Source organism: Danio rerio, chromosome 2 (genome assembly GCF_049306965.1).
Source record: "Danio rerio strain Tuebingen ecotype United States chromosome 2, GRCz12tu, whole genome shotgun sequence".
Classification (NCBI taxonomy): Eukaryota; Metazoa; Chordata; class Actinopteri; order Cypriniformes; family Danionidae; genus Danio; species Danio rerio.
In genome coordinates this window covers 2288265-2312368 of record NC_133177.1, presented here as the reverse complement: position 1 = coordinate 2312368, position 24104 = coordinate 2288265, and the positions used below count along the sequence as shown (strand labels likewise).

Genomic DNA, 24104 nt, shown 5'->3' with positions numbered 1-24104 from the left:
AATGGTGATGTATTTTTGATTCAGCTGATACAGAAGAAAATTGCTTGTGTCACTCAGGATAAAATACCTCTGAGAACTGCTTTTGGATTTGGGCGATTTCCACCCTTAAACTTTCCCTCTCTTTTGTCAGTTCATTGATTAGCTCCTGCAGTTCCACTGCTCTGTTATTGCTGGTTTGTAACTGAAACTGAATGGCAGACAATCGTGAAGCACTTTCACTCTCAATGGTGCCCAGACTTCTTTTAGCATCATCCCGCTCGAGCCGCACATTCCTTAGTTCCTCCTCAAGTCGCAGGCGCTCTTTGGTAAGATTCTGGGTGAGGGTCTGCAACTTTTCAACCTCGCTAGTGCTCTCATTTAGTAGTCGACTCTTCTCCTCAATAGTCTTGTAGAGGGAATCATTTCGCTGATTAGCCTCTCGGACCAGGCCCTGCTCCCGTACAAGCTGCTGTTGCAAAGCCTTCAGTTCTGCATTGACTTTGGTCAGATTCTCTACTGTGATTTTATACTCTTTCAGGCTTCTCTCCAACTCGTCTTTTGCACTGCGAAGCTCCTGCTCGTACCTCCGTCCAGAAGAACTTTCTTTCTCTTGTTGGACCCGCAGAGTGCTGATGGTAGTGGTGTATTCACGGCACGTCTGATTTACCCTATCCAACTCAGTTTCCATGCGTTTCCTCCTCGTGAGCTCATCCTGATTATTCCTTCTCTCTTTCTCCAGTTCAGCCTGCAACTCGTTCACCTTGGACTGCAGTTCATTTATGCGACTCTGCAACCTGGTGGCATTCTGCTCCAACTTCATCTTATCACTTTTCTGTACATCCAACTCTCTCTTTATAATGAGAACCTCTTGCTCAGAGACCTTTAATTTGTTGATGACCTCTGTGGTTGAAGTCTGCTTGGCTAGTATTTCAGCCTGAGACTGTCTGAGGCTTTGATTCTCAACCTCCATTGCTTTCCTCCGCCTGGTCTCGTCTTGCAAATTTTGCGTCAGCAATGTGATCTCACGGGTCTTTTCCTGAGCAACTCTGTTTGCATCAGCCAGGTCCATCTTGTGTCTAGTTTCAATGTCTTCCCTTTGACGAATTATGATCTGAATCTGTGACTCCAGTTCCTTCTTGGATCTGCTTTCATCTGCAGCCATAGATCTCTTCTGATGCGCGTCCTCTTCTGCTTTCCGTCGTGCCGCTTCCGTCTGGGAGAAAGAAAGCTGCAGTTTCCTTAGCTCCTCTTCCAGATCTCTCTTCTCAGAGGTTAACCTGTCCACCTGAAGTCTCAGAGATGCCGATTCCTCATCCTTCTGCTGTGCCGACTTGAGCACTGTGGTCTTGGTGACGTGGATCTCAGATTCATATGTTTGCTTTAGGCTACTTATGTCCTGGTTCAACTGGGTTCTTACCTTTGAGGTCTCCAGTTCTGCTGCCGAGCGTCGGGAGGCCTCATCCTGCAGCTGTAATTTCAGCCGTTCAATCTCCCGCTCTTTCTCTTTGATGGCTCTTTCAAATTGACTTTTGGACAAAGTGAGCTCCTCCAGTTCTTTCTGTCTCTTGCGCATGGCCAGCTCATACTCCTCCTGCTGGTTGGTGTAACGCTCCTCGGCCAGCCTTCGCTTGCGCTTTTCCTCCTCGATGAGGAATGTAAGGCGGGACATCTCATCTTGTAAACTCTTCAGCTGGTTCTGAGTACTATCCAGGCTTTCCTGAGCAGTGTTGCACTGCCTGGCCTGGGTTCTCTTCACCTCCTCCATAGATATGAGCTGCTCTTTGGACTGGGTCAGCTCCAGGCGGAAGCGAGTCAAACTGTCCTCCAGTGATTTGTTCTTCTGGTTTTGATCTTTGAGGTTGTCCTTGAGGCGTCTCAGTTCCTCCTCCAAAAGCTCAATTTTGGTGTTCCGCATCTGAATAAAAAGTGGAATAGCAGTAGTTAGTGACAATAAACCAACTGTAACAATAATGAAGACTACAGAATACACAAGATGTGTCACTTGTATAGTTTTGAATGGGGAAAGTCTAACTGTCAATATGACGAATGAAGCCCCGCCTTCTAATATAGAAGTCAAGCATTGATAGCTATAGACTGATGAAACTCTGAGGGAGGGGCTTGGATAAGACGTGAGTTTCCGCAGATTATGTGTGATCCTAAGGTTCAGAAATGAAACTAAGGAGATAGTTATTTCCTTTCGTAATTTCATTGGTGATTCCTAATATAAAATTAAATTGTAAGCTTGGCAAGCAATTTTGGAGAACTTCATGATTCCCCATTCAAACAGAATGCCTGAGCATACTGCCTGAGAGGCATTTCAAAGATAGTCGCAGAGTGCCTTAAAGCAGCCACGTCCAAACTCGGTCCTGGAGGGCCAGTGTCCTGCAAAGTTTAGTTCCAAACCCAATCAGACACACCTGGGCTAGCTAATCAAGCTCTTACTAGGCTTTCTAGAAACATCTTTGCAGGTGTGTTGAGGCAAGTTGGAGCTAAACTCTGCAGGACACCAGCCCTCCAGGACCGAGTTTGGACACCCCTGCCTTAAAGGTTCTAGGGGTTGTCAAAAGTATTGACTTTGGTACCAATCAATACCAATATTTTAAAAATGTGCATATTTTTTTACTAATATTTGAGTTGCACACATTCTTGAACACCACTGATTGGCTATAGCAGGGGTGGCCAACCCTGTTCCTGGAGAGCCACTTTCCTGCAGTAACAGTTGCCACCCATATCAAACACACCTGAACCAATTAATTAGGACCTGAAGACCACGTGATAATTACAGGCAGGTGTATTTGATATGGGTTGCAACTGAAATCAGCAGGAAGGTGGCTCTCCAGGAACAGGGTTGGCCACCCCTGGGCTGTTGTGTTCACATGCTCAACAGATATGACTGTGATTGGCTCTGAAGGTCATTGCTTCACAACTCTTCACCACTGATCACAAAGTGCAAACACAGATACACGGACACTGGAGCATTTGAAAGCCGCATCTATCAGCTGATCCATCTATGAGCAGATATATGATAGATCCACTGACAGATTATTTATCCAACAAACGACATGCCTGTTTGGCAAACGCTTTGCAAAGATGTATTCACAACACGTTTCAACTAAAACAGCACTTTCACCTTTAACTCCTCCATGTTTTTCAGCATTTCCCCAAGGAATTTGTAGTAGTCACTTGATCGTGTCAGGAGCTCAATGTAGCGAGACTGCAAATCTGTTGCCTGTAGTGAAACAGTCATTGTGGTTAAAGTCATTGTAGGTAGAAAAGGAGCTTTGAGAGCTCACATACTCAAGTAAATCATATGTATTGTGTTGTGGTGTGATTACCTCCTCCCGGAGAACAGTGGCTGGAGACTGCAGCATAGTCTTTTTGATGGGAATGTTGAGCAGAGTCTCCAGACCTGCACTATAAGACGCCAACTGGAGCTCGTAGTCCTGGGAACATAGAAATCAGAAAACTGAGCCTCTTGCAATATTAACAGAGCAAAATTATTATCCCTCCTCATATATGTCTCAAATAAATAAATAAATGGATGACTGACTGAAAGAATGAATGAATAAATGAAAAGGAGTATCACCTTTATGGAGGCAGCACATGTGTCTGAGTCTTTGACCACAGCATCCACCTTTTCTTTCTTCCCCTTGATCTCAGAATAAAGCGCCTGTTTATTGAACATATACATATTTATTTTAATTTAGCATATTTTATTCTCTCTTTATATGTATATCAAACTGTATCGATGTTATCTAAATGTATAAAACTGCACAACATGGGATTTTAAAGTTGTGTCATTATTTGGTGCACAATAAATCAAATACAATTTATTAACAAGCGCAGAGTGCGCAAAAGTCTTTAAAGGGTAATCGTTTGTTGTTAAAAATCATAGATATATACACTAGATGACGCCTGGCCTTTTGTTGTCTATTGGACGGAATGCGTCAATAGCGCCGCCATCTTGCTACAGGGTAGCGCTCCTTTGAAATGAATGCAGGACCAAGGTACAGTGGAGGACTGTGGCCATCCAAAGCCAGAGATATACACATATACACATATATCTGTGATCGGGAGTTTTCCTGGATGTTAGTATGTCATTTTTTTTTCTAATTACGGAAATTATAAGTTTACATCACTTTTCTACATTGATGGATCAGTGACCGCACGGCCATTCCTGACAAAAAGCTTGTGTTTGTGTGTACAGAAATGTACTATTCACCCTCCCTGTTAAATTTGATCTAATCATGTCCTGAAGCACAGCTCCTCTCCTGCTTTCACTGCTCATACTGACGGAGAGAGCGATTAGTTTGTGAATGAATCCCCCGAACGACTCTTTCACTAACGTTAGCCGACAATAATACAAGTTTCTGGCAGCGCAGCATCTCGTTTTCATATTTCTGTTGCATTGTTTGCTGATTTTATTTAACAAAACTAGCATAAGCCGAGTGTTTAGTGCGAGTTGGTGCTGCTTTGCCGTATGGTGAATGCAGTAAGTGACTGTTATCATCAATAACGTGACCTGATTAGCACAAAAGTTCAGAACATACAAAAACAGAAAAAAAAACTAAATCTTACCTATGTAATGTTCTGCCTTTGTGCTTTGTTTTCTTTGTTTGCTCGTTACTACACCTGTAGACAGCACTAAAGTCCCGCATCTTCACGTAATAACACTGTCTTGACTAGTGCGGTTTAATGACATTTGTCCTGGGAGCACTGTACCAATGTGGCGGCGCTACTGACACATGCTCAGGGTCCCTATGCGATATCTAGTGTATATGTCTATGGTTAAAAATCACTATTCAGAGATTTATTTGATTAAATTAGCTCTTTTCTTTGAAGTAGTATTCATAAATATATAATATTATTATATTATATTATTAAATATTACTTATATTTAATAAGTAACTAAGTTTAATAAGTAAATAAGTTAATTGTAAATAATATTTGAACCCTATTTGTTTCCTTAAAATGTCTCGGCAGCCATATATTGAGATGTCATGTATGACCCTGAAGCACAAACCAGTTCTATTTATACCAGTCCTAGTATACTTCTAGCAATAGCCAAAAACAAATTGCATGGGTCAAAATAATAGATTTTTGAATTGCCATTACAATATTAAGTACTGATCTTGTTTCATGAAGGCATTTTGTACATTTCCTACTGTAAAATATACAAATGTATAGTTGATTAGTAATGTATTTTTCATTTTCACCATTTTAAATTCTGAATTCATTGTGAACCCTCAGAATTCAGATTTTATATAATATAATAGTTAATCTAATCCATCCAAATATGATCATATCCTCCCAAACCATACAGAAAATGAATGTATTCAGCTTTCAGATAATATATGAATTGATTATATATAAATTATATTGAAGCATTGTTCTATGTTGACTATATTTGACTGACTTTTTGCTGGTTGAGGTGGTCCATTAAATTGTCCACGCTGTTGAATTTGGTAATCTGCAGGGTGTCTTGGCGCTGACGTGTGTCCTGAATCCATCTGTTTATCGTGGAGCTGGTCTGCTGGTAGTGATTCAGCTGTTTCTCTTGCTTCTCCAGGTCCCATGTCCTAAAAAAAGCAGATCAATTAATCAAACTATAATAATGGTGGAGACACTTTCTCCAGCTTTTTTGTTTGACCCCATAATTAAAGTTTAATCCCTTCCTAAAGGGTGTCGAAATAAGATATATGGGTAAGATTTATCTTAAATAATTCATTCATTCATTCATTTTCCTTTGGTTTAGTCCCATTTATCAGGGGTTGCCACAGTGTAATGAACCACCAACTATTCCGGCTAATGTTTTACACAGATGTTTTTTCTAGCTGCAACCCAGTACTAGGAAAGCATCTTAAATAATAATAATAATAATAATAACAATAGTAATAATAAATATTATTATTATTATTATTATTGTTATTATTATTATTATTATTATTATTATATTTTATTGGTAGTAGTATTTTATTATTATTATTATTATTATTATTATTATTATTATTATTATTATTTTATTATTATTTATTATTATTATTATATTATTAGTATTTTATTATTATTATTATTTTATTATTATTATTGTATTATTTATTATTATTATTATTATTATTATTATTATTATTATTATTTTATTATTATTATTATTTTATTATTATAATTATTATTTTATTATTATTATTATTTTATTATTATTAAAATATATAATATGAAAATACCATTCTACATATCCATTGTGAATGCATATACGCACCAATTCTTTATAAGAAATATTCATACAGGAAGCTGAAACCGGCAGATCTACAGTACTGAGTAACAAATAAAGTGCTCAAAAGACACATGTCTTGTAAAATAGGTATTTATATACACATTTAGCCTAAAAGTAAAGTCAAATTAGATGAATACTCTGTATTTTAATAGACACCTGCTCACACATGGAAGTTAAATATTAAAATAACAAGTGCAATTTTTCATGATCATCGATTTATTGCTGCTAAAGTTTTCACTACAGATTAATTAGATGCAATTGAGTTTAATATATAGAGTAAATTTGTATTTGTATTACACTTACTAAGGGTGCTTTCACACCTGCCTTATTTAGTTCGGTTGAATCGCACTAGAGTTCGCTCTCCTTCTTGGTGCGGTTCGTTTGGGCAGGTGAAAATCTAGCAATCATACTCGAGTGCGCACCAAAAGCGGACCAAAAAAGCATACCAAGACCTCCTTGAAGAGGAGATGTGAATTCCGGACACCAGATTGAGGACCAGTGCAATAAGTGCTCTGTACCTGCTATCAATCTGAGTCACAATCCTGCGCCAGCGGTCAGTCATCTGTCCGACCAGCTCAGTGTATCTGGACAGGTCAACATCACACTGATGGAAAGACTGGTCAATCTGACTGTTCCAGTGCACAGCTTTAGACAGCTCCGTCTCCATCGCCTTCAAAACACCCTTCTTCTGCTCCAGCTCTGCTTTCATAGTCTACAGAAAACAAGACATCAGATTCAATTACAAATACTGTGTGTACAGTACTTGACATGCTTTCATAGTGGTTCACTTAACATTAATCACTGTCTACTGGAACCATGGAAGTCAATGGTCACAGGTTTACAACATTTTTCAAAATATCTTCTTTTGTGTTAAACGGTTATGTCGAACACTAAAAGAAGATATTTTGAAGAATGCTGGAAACCTGTAACCATTGATTTCAATATAAGAAAAAAACAAAAACAATGAAAGTCAATGGTTACAGGTTTCCGGCATTTTTCAAAATATCTTCTTTTGTATTAAACAATTATGTCAAACACAAAGAAGATATTTTTAGGAAAGCTGAAAAATTGTAACCAATGACATCCATGGTAGAAAAAAACAAATGCAGATTCAAGTCAATGGTTACAGGTTTCCAACATTATTCAAAATATCTTCTTTTGTATTAAACAACTCTGTCGAACACAAAAAGAAGATATTTTGAAAAATGCTGAAAATCTGTAACCATTGACTTCCATAGAAGAAAAAAATACAATGAAAGTCAATGGTTACAGGTTTCCAACATTTTTCAAAATATCTTCTTCTGTGTTAAACGATTGTCAAACACAAAAAGAAGATATTTTGAAGAATGCTGAAAAAAATGTTACCACTGACTTCAATATAAGAAAAAAAAAAAAACAAATACCATGAAATTCAATGGTTACAGGTTCAATGGTTACAGGCATTTTCAAAATATCTTCTTTTGTATTAAACAATTATGTCCAACACAAAGAAGATATTTTTAAGAAAGCTAAAAATTTGTAACCATTGACTTCCATGGTAGAAAAAACAAATGCAGATTAAAGTCAATGGGAACAGGTTTCAAACATTTTTCAAAATATTTTCTTTTGTGTTAAATGGTTATGTCAAACACAAAAAGAAGATATTTTGAAGAATGCTGGGAACCTGTAACCATTTACTTCCATAGAAGAAAAAAACATATACAATGAAAGTCAATGGTTACAGGTTTTCAACATTTTTCAAAATATCTTCTTTTGTATTAAACAACTCTGTCGAACACAAAAGGAAGATATTTTGAAGAATGCTGAAAACCTGTAACCATTGACTTCCATAATAAAAAAAAAACAAATATTCAATTCAATTCAATTCAGCTTTATTTGTATAGCGCTTTTACAATGTAGATTGTGTCAAAGCAGCTTCACATAAATGGTCATAGTAACTGGAACAGTGTGGTTCAGTAACTGGAACAGTGTGGTCCAAATACCATGGAAGTCAATGGTAACAGGTTTCCAACATTTTTCAAAATATCATCTTTTGTGTTAAACAATTCTGTCAAACACACACACAAAAAAGATATTTTGAAAAATGCTGAAAACCTGTAACCATTGACTTCCATAGTAAAAAAAAAAAAAAAACGAATACCATGGAAGTCAATGGGAACAGGTTTCCAACATTTTTCAAAATATCTTCTTTTGTGTTAAATGAGTATGTCAAACACAAAAAGAAGATATTTTGAAGAATGCTGAAAATTTGTAACCATTGACTTCCATAGTGTGTTTTTCTACTATGGAAGTCAATGGTTACAGGGTTGCAACATTTTTCAAAATATGCCGGAATAGTTGGCGGTTCATTCCATTGTGGCGACCTCAGAAATAAAGACTAAGCTGAAGGAAAATGAATGATTAAAAGTACTTAAATGATCCCAAATGTTTAAAAGAGAGTTCAATTCCACACAAATAATCTATTTTATCTAGTCAGACGGAGCGTGTGCTGTGTGTTCATGCTAATGACGTCACACACTCTTAATTAAATATATGCGGTGTGTTTTATTCGACTGCACAGAGCAGCATTATAACAGAAGTCTAACATGTATTTAGTCTAATAAACAGCGCTGCTTCTTCTCCACATGATCACGAGTGTAAGGATAGGAAGTGGTGCACTGTAGCATAATACCAAACATCATCTCTCATCAGCAATTCCTTCTGCATTTCTCTCGTTTTCTTACTCTGCTCTACACTACCCTGATAATAAGTGTTAAATACTTTACTCATCCATCAACATGGTTTCTCCAGGAGCCTCATAAGATACTGACGACCACAACTCCCATGATTCCACACTCAGTAAGGGAATCATCAAACGATGCATATGTGTGTTGTTAAAACCTGCCCTCTAGTGGCCAAAATTACACACTGTGCCTTTAAAAAAACTTTAGATATGTCAAAGAACTTCACCTTGAGAGTCATGCAGTACTTTTCCACTTCGTTCAGGTCAAGAGAAGAGGTTTCTTTCTCGGTCAGACGAGCCTCGTGGACTTTAATGATGTCCTCGGCCTGCAGGAGGTGCTGGAGCAGAGCTTGTAGAGCACCGAGCCTGAAAACAGACATCAAACATCATGTTACATTTCTCTATTATCTCTATTACATTTCTCTAGTGGTGTAACGGATTACAAATCTCTATTGATAAAAATTATGATCTGTACAACCCATATTTATTTTTAGTCTCATTTTTAATAAATGAGCCACCGTGCCGCCCGCTGCCAATACAAACCCCTTAAAATCTGCTATTTATCAAGGTCCATTTACATTTCAAGAGGAAACCTAATCTACAGTGTCTAGGAGCCAATGCATTTCTAGCACTGATACTTCAGGTTGTTATATAAATGTTCTTGCCTCTGGATGTATGCGCTGGAGAAGCCCTGCAGGCTGCCCAGTTTCTGGTTGATCAGGTCCAGTTCTGCGCGCAGGTATCGGCTCTGCTCAGGGTCACTGCTGCCCTCCAGCTCTCTCATAATCTTCTCCCTCAGATGCAGATACTCGTCCCTGATGGAGTCCAGATCACGATGAACAGCCTGAAATACAAACAGTGCATTGGGGATATTAAATAAGAGATTTGGAGATGGTACCAAAAACTGTACACTGTTAGACATTTCTGTAAATTACACAGTTATTTACTGTATTTCACCCAGTGTAATACTGCAAATTCCTTTTACGGTAAATAACTGTATTTACCGTTGCATTATGGGAATTTAGTGTGACATCGAACAACATATACAGCGATGTACTGTATTTGTAAAAATTCGTGTATTATACTGTATTTTCCACAACTGCTTCAACGCCACCTTGCGGCGATTCGACTACTCTGCACCACATTTTGCCTGAGGACCCTGGAGCAATTCTGGAGGACAATTTATTAGTGTGCCTGAAGAACATACTGGATTTAACAAACTTTACTCTGGTAAGCTGAGGCAGTGTTTCATTTTACAGAATGTTTTGTGGACGAGAATAGAACAAAGTAAAGTATAAAGTTGGCTATTATTATTTTCTCTGGCTTAGCGTTATTTCGCCCATTTGAGAAATATATCATCTATTAAGATGTTACCTTTATTTAATTTATTACATTAACACTACTAATACTTTAAATAAGACTGTTTATGACTATTAGCCATTGTTCTCGTCATATCTTTTTATTTATTTACATAGGAACCGGTGTTGCAGCGGGTTTTGGTTTAGGAGGGAACCAGAGGTATGCAGACAGTTTTGGAGGACACTTAGCACGAGACAACGGTCCGGCAGAGAATGTTTCCCCCCAGAAGAATATGAATGAAAGACCATCAAATAATCCAGGTAAAAGTGCGTCTGTCTGTGCTGACAACACTCGACATTGATTTGAGCACCTCTATTAGCATTTGTTTGCTCGGCAACATTGGCTGAAGCGATCTTAAAATGGTAATGTTAACTGTTAGCTAAACTGAGCTAAGTTTATACTGAATTGGACTCAAACTCATTTTAACGTGCAACGTTTAACTTATATTGATTTATACTATATATTAGATGTTGTGAACTTATTTTTCTCTGGTTTAGAGTAACTCATAACGTTAGCTTGAGAAAATAACATCGCGACGTAACCTATAAGAACGTTAACGTAAATCTATACAATATGCATAGAGGTAAAGTTGGTTTTATATTCGCACATTCGTTCATTTAGAAGACTCTATACTGTTTACCATGTTACTTTGAATATTCGATCAGAATTAGCATGCCAGTATGACTTGAAATCAACATTAACACTGTTTATTTGACCGTGAGCATGTTGTACTTTGATAGTCATTAGATGCTAAAATGATTTCGCTATTTAGAGTTTGCAAATAATACTTTTATGAAATTAAATTATTAAGGGGGAAGTCAGAATCTGCTAATATAAAACCAATTTTACCATGCATTATGCTAATAACCACGTTTTTGCTATTTATTGTTTGCTAATTATTTTTTTATCACAACTCTTGACATTTGGTTTAACATAATTGTTACCATTATACTTTTTTCTGTTTAGATATGGCACTGGCACAGCAGCAGGTTTTGTCTGAAGAAACAAACAGCATTTCGGAGGAACATCTTGATCAGCACAGCCTTATGCTTAAAAAATAAGCCAGACCAGTAAGCAACCAAGGTAAACAAATAAAAAAAAAGTTGTGTGGAGGTTGTGGATTGTAGCATGGTATTCTTATCTGTATTTTTGGCTTTTTTATGGTCTCAATATAGAATACTGGGAGCCTGCCTGTGCAAACTGGACCTCATACAACAGTAAGTACTGTACATCTATTTGTTTCTCAATATAGTAACGTTACTTTTAATACAAAATGTGTCACATGTTTAGTTGCTAGCTAAATAAAAAAATCTTTTTCCCTTTTTTATTAAACCATTTAGTAGGGTTTTTTTTTTTTCATCTTTGTTTATAATATTTTTGAGCAGATTGAGGTCTGTCATGGGTCAGACATTTCAAAATACAATAATTAGTATTGGGATACATGCATTTGTCTATGTATTAAATGTCTTTTTCCCCATTTCATGTTGCCTAAATATTTTGTAATAAATAAAATAATACATTTTTTTGTATAAATAATTCCAGAGGATGAAACAAAATGCACAGCAACAACCAGAGTGAGCCAGAAGATAGCAGGAGAAGTAGTGAAGAGAATGACAACCATGAACAACAGTGAGTTATCCTTCTTTCACCAGCTAACTGAGAACTTGGATTAGGTGAGACACTTTCAATAATTGTATCAGTATTCAGTCAGTTTTAGTTTATTAGGAATACATAAAACAAATAGTCTAATCTTTCCTGCAGTTAATCAACCCATCACAAATGCTACAATGTTTTTGTAAAACCTTGTTAAGGAAAAAAATAAACAGGACATTCTGGTTAGTTATCTTTTAAACATGGTAGTGAGCAGGTTATGAGCAGGAGCCAGTTGCTCAGTACCAGCTGAAAACTACCCCAACCTAGCTGCCATGCTTCAAAATAATTAACCAGTATATGATTTATTTTTTTAAACAAGCATCTTCTATGCTTATGTTAGTCTGTTTGTCCTTATCCAGAGTTCTTCATAATCCTGGACTGGGCCAAATCCTGACCAGATGCTGTGGTGGTCATGGAGGAGTGAATCCTAAAAGACACACGTGATCAATGAGTTTCCGCATTGATCCAATGGGCCAGCCTGACCACCCGCTGGTGAACTTTCAAGCCTCCGGTGCCTAGACTGCGGCCTTGCACAAGTTTGGCTAGAGGAGAACTGGTCGTGCCCAACTGAGCCTGGTATCTCTCAAAGGATTTTATTCTACACTTTCGTCAGTTGGTGAAGTTTGTTCCATGCCACTGTCGCCACTGGATCGCTTGGCTACGATTGGTGGATCGGTGGATTTGCTCTTCAGTGTTTGGACTTTCAGCAGTGACATTTACTGCTTCAATTCTGAAAACTGGACTGAAGCAGCTTCAATTTACAAGAACTTCTATGTTAAGCTGCTTTGACATCATTGATCTACATTGTAAAAGTGCAATAGAAATAAAGATGAATTGCATTTGAACATGTGAATTCAGACCTTGTTGAGCATTTGACACCAGAATTAGTAATATTTTAAAGTTGGGTTGTTTCTGAGTCGGCTAATAGTTACAAATATTTATTTTTCCAACAATATGCAATTCAGAAGTTTAAATTTTTATTGTACATGTATGTTCTAGTGCTTTGTGTGATTTATTTATTTTTAATGTGTTGATTTTATTGCTTAATGTAATTTTCACACATTTTCCTTAAATGCTTTAAGCATTATTAATGTTTTAAAGAATGGAATATTTTGTAATTGTGTCTGGTTTAATGTCAGTAGTACTTAGTACAATTGGGTTTTTTTTTCTCAACAATATGCAGGTCAGACACTTAAATTAGTTTTGTACATGTATGTTAATGTGCTTTGTCATTTTCAATGTTTTTTTTCTTAAAATAAAATATTTTGAATGATTGAAATGTAATGTTTTTACACATTTTTAAGCTTGTTTTAAGCATCTCCAATGTTTTAAATAAAGAGTGTTTATTTTGTTAATATTTTGTAATTGTGTCTTTTTTAGGTCTATAGTATTAAAATAATATTAATAAAATTATATTATAAAATATTTAGGACAAAATTAAAAGGTTTACAGTAGCTAACTGTTAACTTAGGTTTTTACAGTAGTTAACCATTTTTAGACACTACGGTAACATGCTGTAAACGGATTTACAGTTGTATACTGTAAATCTAAAATACAGTAACTTACTGGCAACAGTGTTGCTGTAAAAACCCTTTGAAATGTCTAACAGTGTACTTCACAAGAATCTTTGCAATGATGACAGTAAATAATATTAGACTAGATTTTCTTCAAGACACTAGTGACATTTAAAGGCTTAAATAGGTTAATTAGGGTAAAGTTAGGGTAATTAGGCAAGGCATTGTATAACAGTGGTTTGTTCTGGACACAATCTAAAACTAATATTGCTTAAGGGGGCTAATACTATTGACCTTTAAGGGAGTCACGATCCTCCAAATTCTCGATTCGATTACATTTTTGATTCTAAAGGCACGATTCGATTTTCGATTATGAATAATTAATTAATTAATGACCAATTAATTATTTGTAGCCTACCGTTTAAACTACCTGACCTGCATGGTCTTTGTTTTACCCATAAACAAATCATACAGTAAATGAATAAAGGCAAGATACACACATAATTACCACCTGTCAATCACTTTTCTGCGGGACTCGTGAATAGGCAGTGATCTGTGTTGTTATAATGGCGTCGGTAAAAAAGACGCACAACCAACAGGAACCAGCCAACAGTATCTGAGGTGTTCGCTAAAATGACTAAGTACAAGTGAGTGAAAGATTGAAGCAGTCCTCTGACTGCCTGGACCTGCTGTCTCGAGCGCATGGCTGTGTGTGCGTCTGTGTGTGTGTGGTCACGTGATGTGCATTTTCAGAGGTAGAGAGGAAGGAGGGCTGCTCAGAAATGCTACACGCCACTGTGGATGTCAAATCGTTGTCGTTCTAAAATGCCATTTAAAAACAAAGACAGTGTAAACAGGGCCTGAGTGTGTACTTTCCGCGAGCGGATTTGCAACGGGGGCGGGCGGAGGATCGCGATGCCGGTGTTGTCTATCGGACGAACCGTACGTAATACGTACATAGCAGAGCTTGCAAAACTGTGTTTTTTTGTCGACAACACGAACGTTGTCAACATAACTCACTGGAAATCCAAAATGCTTCCACACCGGCGACTTCACTGAAAGAGGAGAGGGTTTAAGCTCTGTCGACGGGTCTCCTGCTTCTGCAGTTCAACAAGCACTTCAACAAGCCTGTTTTTTTCCCGCTTGGCAAGCCAAACTGACGTGACATGGGGGCGTGGCAGCATCGACCATTCTATTTTTTGATTCGATAATCGAAATTGAGCATAAATTTCGATCGATTTCCATTAAAAATCTAAATCGTGACACCCCTATTGACCTTAAAATGTGTTTAAATACATTAAGAACTGCTTTTATTCTAGCTGAAATAAAGCAAATAAGACTTTCTGCAGAAGGAAAAATATTCTAGGAAATACCGTGAAGAATCTGTTCAACATCATTTGGGAAATATTAGAAAATAAATTCACAGGAGGGCGGGCGAATAATCTCGACTTTAAATGTAAGTAGTGTTTGTCTGTACCTGTAGCTGCGCCAGTCTCTGTGAGCACTCCTGAACGCTGTTCTCCTTCAGCGGAACGTGCAGATGTTTGGTGAGCCCGGATTCTGCTGTCTCTAGTCTCCGTCTCAGAGCGCTGAGGTCCGACAGCAGACTCACATTAAGACCCGAAACCGACACAGAAGACGAAGTCTTCCCACTCGACACTCCTGTCGCAGTCTTCCCACTCGACACCCCGGTCGCAGTCTTCCCACTCGACACCTCAGATTTCAGCTTGGAATCTGTCTCCACCATCACCACCTCTCTGATCACTCCATTCTCCCCTACAAGAAAAATAACACCAATAGCATGACCAATAACACCAAGACCAATAACACTCCAGTAACACCAACACCAAGACCAATAACACTCCAGTAAAACCAATACCAAGACCAGTAACACCAAAACCAAGACCATTAACACTCCAGTAAAACCAATACCAAGACCAATAACACCAATACCAATAACACTCCAATAAAACCAATAATAACACTCCAGTAACACCAATACCAAGACCAATAACACCAATAACAATACTCAGACCAATGACGCTCCTGTAACACCAATACCAAGACCAATAACACCCCAGTAACATCAATACCAAGTCCAATAACACTCCGGTAACACCAATACCAAGACCAATAACACCAATAACAATACCAATAACACTCCAATAAAACCAATAATAACACTCCAGTAACACCAATACCAAGACCAATAACACCCCAGTAACACCAATACCAAGTCCAATAACACCAATTTCAATACTCAGACCAATAACACTCCAGTAACACCAATAACCATACCAATAACACTCCGGTAACACCATTAACAATACCAATAACACTCCAGTAACACCAATACTAAGACCAACAACACTCCAGTAACACCAATACTAAGACCAATAACACTCCAGTAACACCAATACTAGGACCATTAACACTCCAGTAACACCAATAGTAGGACCAATAACACTCCAGTAACACCAATACTAAGACCAATAACACTCCAGTAACACCAATACTAGGACCAATAACACTCCAGTAACACCAATACCAAGTCCAATAACACTCTGGTAACACCAATACCAAGACCAATAACACCAATTTCAATACTCAGACCAATAACACTCCAGTAACACCAATAACCATACCAATAACACTCCGGTAACACCATTAACAATACCAATAACACTCCAGTAACACCAATACTAAGACCAACAACACTCCAGTAACACCAATACTAAGACCAATAACACTCCAGTAACACCAATACTAGGACCAATAACACTCCAGTAACACCAATACTAGGACCAATAACACTCCAGTAACACCAATACTAAGACCAATAACACTCCAGTAACACCAATACTAGGACCAATAACACTCCAGTAACACCAATACCAAGTCCAATAACACTCTGGTAACACCAATACCAAGACCAATAACACCCCAGTAACACCTAAACCTTACCAATAACACTCTGGTAACACCAATAGCAAGACCAATAACACCAATTTCAATACTCAGACCAATAACACTCCAGTAACACCAATAACCATACCAATAACACTCCGGTAACACCATTAACAATACCAATAACACTCCAGTAACACCAATACTAAGACCAACAACACTCCAGTAACACCAATACTAAGACCAACAACACTACAGTAACACCAATACTAAGACCAATAACACTCCAGTAACACCAATACTAGGACCAATAACACTCCAGTAACACCAATACTAGGACCAATAACACTCCAGTAACACCAATACTAAGACCAATAACACTCCAGCAACACCCATAACAACACCAATAACACTCCGGTAACACCAATACCAAGACCAATAACACTCCGGTAACACCAAGACCAAGACCAATAACACTTTAGTAACACTAACACTAAGACCAATAAACTCCGGTAACACAATACCAAGACCAATAACAAGAATACTAAGATCATTAACACTCAAGTAACACCAATACAAAAACCATTAAAAGTCCAATAGCACCAATACCAAGACCAATAACACTCCAGTAACACCAATAACACTCCAATAGCACCAATACCAAGACCAATAACACTCCGGTAACAGCAATACTAAGAACATTAACACTTCAATAAAACAAATACAAAGACCAATAACATTCCGGTAACACCAATACCAAGACCATTAAAACTCCTGTAACACCAATATCAAGACCATTAAAACTCCAGTAACACCAATACCAAGATCAATAACACTATAACAACACAAATACCAAGACTATGTGTGTTTGTGTGTGAATTGTGTCTTTGCTCTTACTGTAGTTGGGCAGTTGGATCACCAGCTGGTCGTAGTGGGACTGAGCTCCGGCATACTGAAGCTCCATCTTTCTCTTGTCGTCATCACCGAACATCTCAGAGCCAAGACTGTTGCGCAGAAACTCCTGGTAGTGGATCTCCAGGTTCTTGATGGTTTGGCGATACTCCTCAGGACGCATTTGCGTCAGCTAAAAGAGACGGAGAGAGAAGCTCATAAATACCTGCAGCAGCCAGATATGAAGCTTGGTCGTGCGGCTCTATGCTACTCTGTTCGGTCAGATGTACTAATCAGACGTACAAACACATTTTACAACCTCATGATGGTATTTAATAGGAATATGTAGTTGTAATATCTTTTATAAAGCATTATAGGTTGCTTTAACTGTAACTGTGCTCTATTCTGTGGATGAGATCCTACCATAGAGAGAGTGAGGGAGTTGATGTGCTGGATGTCTCTCAGACAGTACTGCCAGGATATCAGACTCTTGATGTTGATGTACAGCTGACTCCATATGGACATAATGGCTTCATAATACTGCTCGTTCCTGTCAATCAATCAATCAGTCAATCAATCAATCAATCAATTTTTTTACAGTGTACTTCTGTGTAATTAAGTGTACTGCGTGCGTGTTGTACTTGTTTGCCAGGCTGATGCTCAGAGGGTTTGGCGGTGGGATGATCAGACACACAGACGGGATGAGCATTTCCAGTCCTCCAGGTCCAGTCACGTGCCACTTACTGCGCTGAGAGTTGTCTTTCAGGATACCTTCATTGCCCTTCATAATGCCTTTCTGTAAAACACAAACTGGGGTTTTAGCCTGTTTTTTCCCCAATATCTGTTTAAACTTCAAAAATAAATAAATAAATAAATAAATAAATAAACAAATAAATAAATTAAATTAAATTAAATTAAATATATTTAAAAAAAATAATAATAAAACAAAATTAATTAATTAATTAATTAAATAAAATAAAACAGAAAATAAATGAAACAAAAAATAAATAAATAAATGTTAAAAAAAATTACTTTAAAATAAATAAAATAAAAATGTTAAATAATAAATTAATTAATAAAACAAATTAAAAAAACATCAAATAAAATATAAATAAAATAAAACAGAACAAAACAAAACAAAAAAATAAATAAAACAAAATAAAAAATTAAAAAGTGAAATATATAAATAAAAAATAAATAAATAAAATAAAAATAAAAAAATTATAAAAATAAAAAAATAAATTAAATAAAAAATATAAAATGAATAAATACAATTATTTAATAAAACAAATTAAAAATAAAATAAATTTAATAAATTTAAAAAATAAGTAAATAATAAAATAACATAAAATAAAAAACTACAATAAAATAAAAAATAAAATAAATATAAAATAAAGAATAAATAAATAATAAAAATAAAATAAAAATTAAAAAATTAAATAAAAATGTAAAAAAAAATATGTAAAAATAAATTAAATTAATTAATTAATAGTTAATAAAAAAAAATACAAATAATTGTATGTGAGCATGACTGACTTGATCCTGTTTGAAGTCACACAGAGCTTGCACTATGACCGGACTGCTGCTCTTCTCCTCTGGATTACGAGGTTTCAGACACACGATGTTCTTGGACTTGCTGACCAGCGTCTGAACCTGACGCTTATTCTCGATGACCTTCTCCTTCTCTTTCTACACACACAAACACAACTCAATCATGTTTATGTTTATGATTTGTATATCGACTTTAAAACAACTCATGTTGGCCCGAGTGCTTTTCAATAAACAGAAATAAACTAAACAACATAGAAACAAGATGACATAAACACACATCAACAAACACACAGCTCACAAAAAAGCCTAAGCAGGATTTCAGGACAGTTAATAAATATTTTGGGAAACTTTGTAAGTATAATTACAGTAAATACAGATAATTATTCATATTATTACTTAAATTAGACATTAAATTGCATGTTATTAGTGCTTACCCCAATATTATACCTAAAGGTAATGTAAAAATATGATTTATTGTTAACAAACAGCTCAAACTAGCTCACAAAAAAGCCTAAGCAGGATTTCAGGACCTTTAATAAATAATTTGGGAAACTTTGTAAGTATAATTACAGTAAATACAGATAATTATTCATATTATTACTTATATTAGACATTAAATTACATTTTATTTATGCTTACCCCAACATTAAACCTATTAGTAATGTAAAAATATGAATTATTATCAACAAACACAGCTCAAACTAGCTCACAAAAAAGCCAAAGCAGGATTTCGGGACAGTTTAATAAGTAATTTGGGAAAATTTGTAAGTATAATTACAGTAAATACAGATAATTATTCATATTATTACTTATATTAGACATTAATTAGCATTTTATTAATCTTTACCCTAACATTAAACCTATTAGTAATGTAAAAATAAGAATAATTGTTGTACAGTGTCACCGAAATGCTGCTATTTTGATGCATTTGTCAGGACTAAAAGTGCACAAAAAACAAGAAACCATATGACCAGGATGCTAAAATAAACTACAACCTCTCATATGAATTGGCATGAAGGTCATATTAGTTAACTGAACTCAACAGTTGTTCTACATTCACTCAGATGAGGATATGAGCTTCACCTCCAGGTTTTTCAGCATGTCGTTGAGGTTCTCCAGAGGTGTGGTTTTGTCGCAGCCGAACTTCTTCCGGATGTTTTCATGGTCTTTCTGCAGTCTGCTGTACGTCTCATTGGCCTCCTTGAAGAACTGAAAAAGATAGCAAAGTTACTTATAGTCAATAGAATATATATATATATATATAAAATTTGCACAATGTGTCAACAAGAAATCCTGCAATATCTGCATATCGCAAATAAACAATACAGAAAATCTTCAATTATCTGTGCTACAGTTGTCATATCGCTCATGCACTTATGCATTAGCTATGACTGATTCCTTTACTGATCCAGCAAAGCCTTACCTGGCTGTAGGCTGCGTTCTCCTTCAGGTGAACATGGATGCACTTGGTGATCTGCAGTAACCAGCTCCACTGGGTTTGCAGTGTGTCCATGTAAGCCTGCAAAAACCAGAGAAACGTGTTGATTTAGTAGTGTTGTTCAGCATTCGTTTGACCACTATATAAATAAGAAGATCCTGATGTGTCTCCAAATACAACAACGTACATTAGATTGAAAGTGCTTCAAGATTAATCAGTTAATAAAAAAACTAAATATGGAGAAAAAATATGTCAAAAGTCCATCATATGTTTATATATGCATCTTTATATATTGATATTTATTTATTTATTTATTTATTTATTTATTTATTTATTTATTTATTTATATATACATATATATTATTTATTTATCTATTTATTTATTTATACATATAGTTATTTCTTTATTCATTCATTCATTCATATATATATATATATATATATATATATATATATATATATATATATATATATATATACATATATATATATATATATATATATATATACATACATATATATATATATATATATATATATATATATTTATATATATATATATATATATATATATATATATATATTTATATATGTATATATATATATATTTATAGTTATTTATTTAGTTATTTATTCATTTATATATATATATATATTTATTTATTTAGTTAGTTATTAATTAATTAATTAATTAATTAATTAATTTGTTTGTTTGTTTGTTTGTTTGTTTGTTTGTTTAACAAAAGTTAGGGTAAAGTTAGGGTAATTAGGCAAGTCATTGTATAACAGTGGTTTGTTCTGGAGACAATCCAAAACTAATATTGCTTAAGGTGGCTAATAATATTGACCTTAAAATGTGCTTTAAAAAAATTACGGACTGCTTTTATTGTTGTCGAAATAAAACAAACAAGACTTTCTCCAGAAGAAAAAATATTATAGGAAATACTGTGAAGAATTGGGGAATTTAGGAAACATTTATAAAAATAAAATAAAAATAAAAAATCGCTGGAGGGCTAATCATTTTGACTTTAACTGTAGATCTAGCTGTTGTTTTCACAGAATAAAGCCCTGCAGTCTTCTTGTCTTTGGGTTTAATTCTACATATAACAATCGTCTGGATGTATATTATCTCTTACATAACACACAACAGACCTGTCTGACATGTCATTTCACAAACGCAACCGCACCTATTTTCTTTCCTCACCTCTATCTTATCAGATGCCGGGTGCTGGTTCTTCAGCAGCATGTCCACCTTTGCCTTTAGCTTATTCAGCTCTTTCTCCTTCTCCTCCAGATCACTCATCAGTTTCTGAGAGAGGAAAGATGTATTGCATTAGACTGAAACATCAGACACACCTCACTGTAGTCTAGCATGGATATTTAGTCACGCTTTACAATAAGGTTTCATTAGGTAATGCATTTACTAACAAAAACTAATTATGATTAATGTTTATAATTATTATTATTACTATTATTACTATTATTATTATTACTATTATTATTATTATCATTGTAGTTGCACAATGAAGTATTAGTGCAGGAATCTTATGGTCAAAAAAATTATCTGTTCTTTTTAAAACCATCTTCATCAGTTTGACAGCACACACACATGCAAATTCTCACAACACATGCAAATACAGAAACATACTGCAAAAAGCACAGACCACAATGGAATGGTTTTGGGAAATGTGTGTCTTTTCATTTTATTTTATGTTTGCATACAGTATTGTATTTTATTATACAACTTATTTAGACGAGTTCTCTATTTAATAAATGTTGAAATTGGAAAGCTATAAAGCCAGATCACTCTTAAAAATAATACATTTACTAGATAAAATTCATACATGCGCAACAATTTACATTTACAAAATCCAATTTGTAAATTAAAAACACAATTCATAAATAAAACACACAATTCATGAATTCAAAACACTCATAAATACAGTATATTCGCCAAATAAGTTGGATTTTTGTCATTCTGAATCATGTTTTGAATTTACGAATTGTATTTGTGTATTTACGAATCGTGTTTTGAATTTACGAATTGGATTTATGTATTTACGAATTGTGTTTTAAATTTACAAATTGGATTTGTGTATTTATGAATCATGTTATGAATTTATTAATTGGATTTGTGTATTTACGAATTGTGTTTTAAATTTACGAACTGAATTTGTGTATTTATGAATTGTGTTTTGAATTTCCGAATTGTATTTGTGTGTTTTTGAATCGTGTTTTGAATAGACAAATTGGATTATTCTATTTACGAATCATGTTTTATGAATTGGATTTGTGCATTTATGAATCATGTTTTACAAATTGGATTTGTGTATTTACGAATTGTGTTTTGAATTAACGAATTGGATTTTTGTATTTACGAATGGTGTTTTGAATTTACAAATTTGTGTATTTACGAATCCTGTTTTGAATTTCTGAACTGGATTTGTGTATTTATGAATCGTGTTTTGAATGTACAAATTGAATTTGTGTATTTACTAACTGTGTTTTGAATTTCCGAATTGGATTTGTGTTTTTTTTAATCGTGTTTTACGAATTGGATTTGTGTGTTTTTAAATTGTTTTGAATTGATAAATTGGATTTTTGTATTTACGAATCGTGTTTTACGAATTGGATTTGTGTATTTACGAATCCTGTTTTACGAATTGGATTTGTGTATTTATAAATTGTGTTTTATGAATTGGATTTATGTATTTACGAATCGTGTTTTACGAATTGGATTTGTGTATTTATGAATGGTGTTTTGAATTAACGAATTGGATTTGTGTGTTTTTGAATCAAGTTTTGAATTGATATATTGAATTTTTTAGTTTACAAATCATGTTTTCCGAATTGGATTTATGTATTTACGAATCGTGTTTTACGAATTGGATTTGTGTATTTACGAACCGTGTTTTACAAATTGGATTTGTGTATTTACGAATCATGTTTTACGAATTGGATTTGTGTATTTACAGATCGTGTTTTACGAATTGGATTTGTGTATTTACAAATCGTGTTTTACGAATTGGATTTGTGTATTTACGAACCGTGTTTTACAAATTGGATTTGTGTATTTACGAATCATGTTTTACGAATTGGATTTGTGTATTTACAAATCGTGTTTTACGAATTGGATTTGTGTATTTATGAATTGTGTTTTACGAATTGGATTTGTGTATTTACGAATTGTGTTTTACGAATTGGATTTGTGTATTTACGAATCATGTTTTAAATTTCGGAATTGAATTTTGTAAATGTGAATTGCATTGTGAACGTATAAATTATACTTTGAAAATGTATTATTTTTTAAACTGATCTGGCTCCTTAGAAAGCACATTGTGAAATATTATATTTATATAATACTCCTATTCTGTACTGTTAACTGGGTTTTGTAATATAATTAAAATCAATAAAAAAACTAAGTTGGATTAAAACATAGCTATTGAAATAAGCAGTTATTGTAAAAGCTGCTTTAAAACAGTCAGTACTGTAAAAAGCTCAGCTGAACCCATCATATATTAGTGATCTTTTGCATTGGAGTGTTTTCTCCTCACCGAGTAGCTCTCTTGTTTTTGAGGGATGTAGTTGTCAATGTTTTTATCGCCCCAGTCAAACACCAGCTCCTCCTCCTCTCTGTCGTTGACCCACATGATGGCTCTGGAAATCTCCTCGATGATGCTCTGTAGGTCTCGCAGATGATCCATACGTGCATGGGACATTTTCTATTAAATAAAGAAATGATCACAAATGATGTCAAAAACAATTATAGTGAAATTATAATCAATATGTTAGATGCTCAAGTAAGGAGCCAGAGCC

The 24104-nt window shown here is 35.0% G+C and overlaps 1 protein-coding gene and 1 long non-coding RNA gene across 6 annotated transcripts in view; one reads left to right on the top strand and one right to left on the bottom strand.

Moving 5' to 3' along the window:
- Nucleotides 1-24104, bottom strand: part of dspa (desmoplakin a) — a 54148-nt gene that overhangs the window by 3585 nt on the left and 26459 nt on the right. Inside the window, exons 7-23 of one of the 2 annotated variants that reach the window (NM_001423755.1) lie at nt 23843-24010; nt 21493-21597; nt 20274-20369; nt 19934-20059; nt 18836-18988; nt 17941-18095; nt 17723-17849; nt 17306-17492; nt 14979-15277; nt 9641-9819; nt 9203-9341; nt 6772-6965; nt 5396-5558; nt 3566-3649; nt 3315-3422; nt 3110-3208; nt 68-1894 (exon numbers count right to left, since the gene is read on the bottom strand). In NM_001423755.1, coding sequence (NP_001410684.1) covers nt 68-1894; nt 3110-3208; nt 3315-3422; nt 3566-3649; nt 5396-5558; nt 6772-6965; nt 9203-9341; nt 9641-9819; nt 14979-15277; nt 17306-17492; nt 17723-17849; nt 17941-18095; nt 18836-18988; nt 19934-20059; nt 20274-20369; nt 21493-21597; nt 23843-24010 — 4209 coding nt within the window. The remainder of the gene's footprint in view (nt 1-67; nt 1895-3109; nt 3209-3314; nt 3423-3565; nt 3650-5395; nt 5559-6771; nt 6966-9202; nt 9342-9640; nt 9820-14978; nt 15278-17305; nt 17493-17722; nt 17850-17940; nt 18096-18835; nt 18989-19933; nt 20060-20273; nt 20370-21492; nt 21598-23842; nt 24011-24104) is intronic. The other variant, NM_001423756.1, reaches the window with a different exon arrangement.
- LOC137487662 (uncharacterized) lies at nt 9816-13342 on the top strand. Of its 4 annotated transcripts, none has more exons than XR_011006315.2 (6): nt 9816-10205; nt 10451-10594; nt 11301-11417; nt 11510-11551; nt 11877-11963; nt 12347-13342. It is a non-coding gene; the product is annotated as an uncharacterized lncRNA (long non-coding RNA). The 4 variants fall into 4 exon arrangements; XR_011006316.2 differs by having other exon boundaries at nt 9891-10205; nt 11877-12007; XR_012390143.1 differs by lacking the exon at nt 9816-10205 and having other exon boundaries at nt 10542-10696.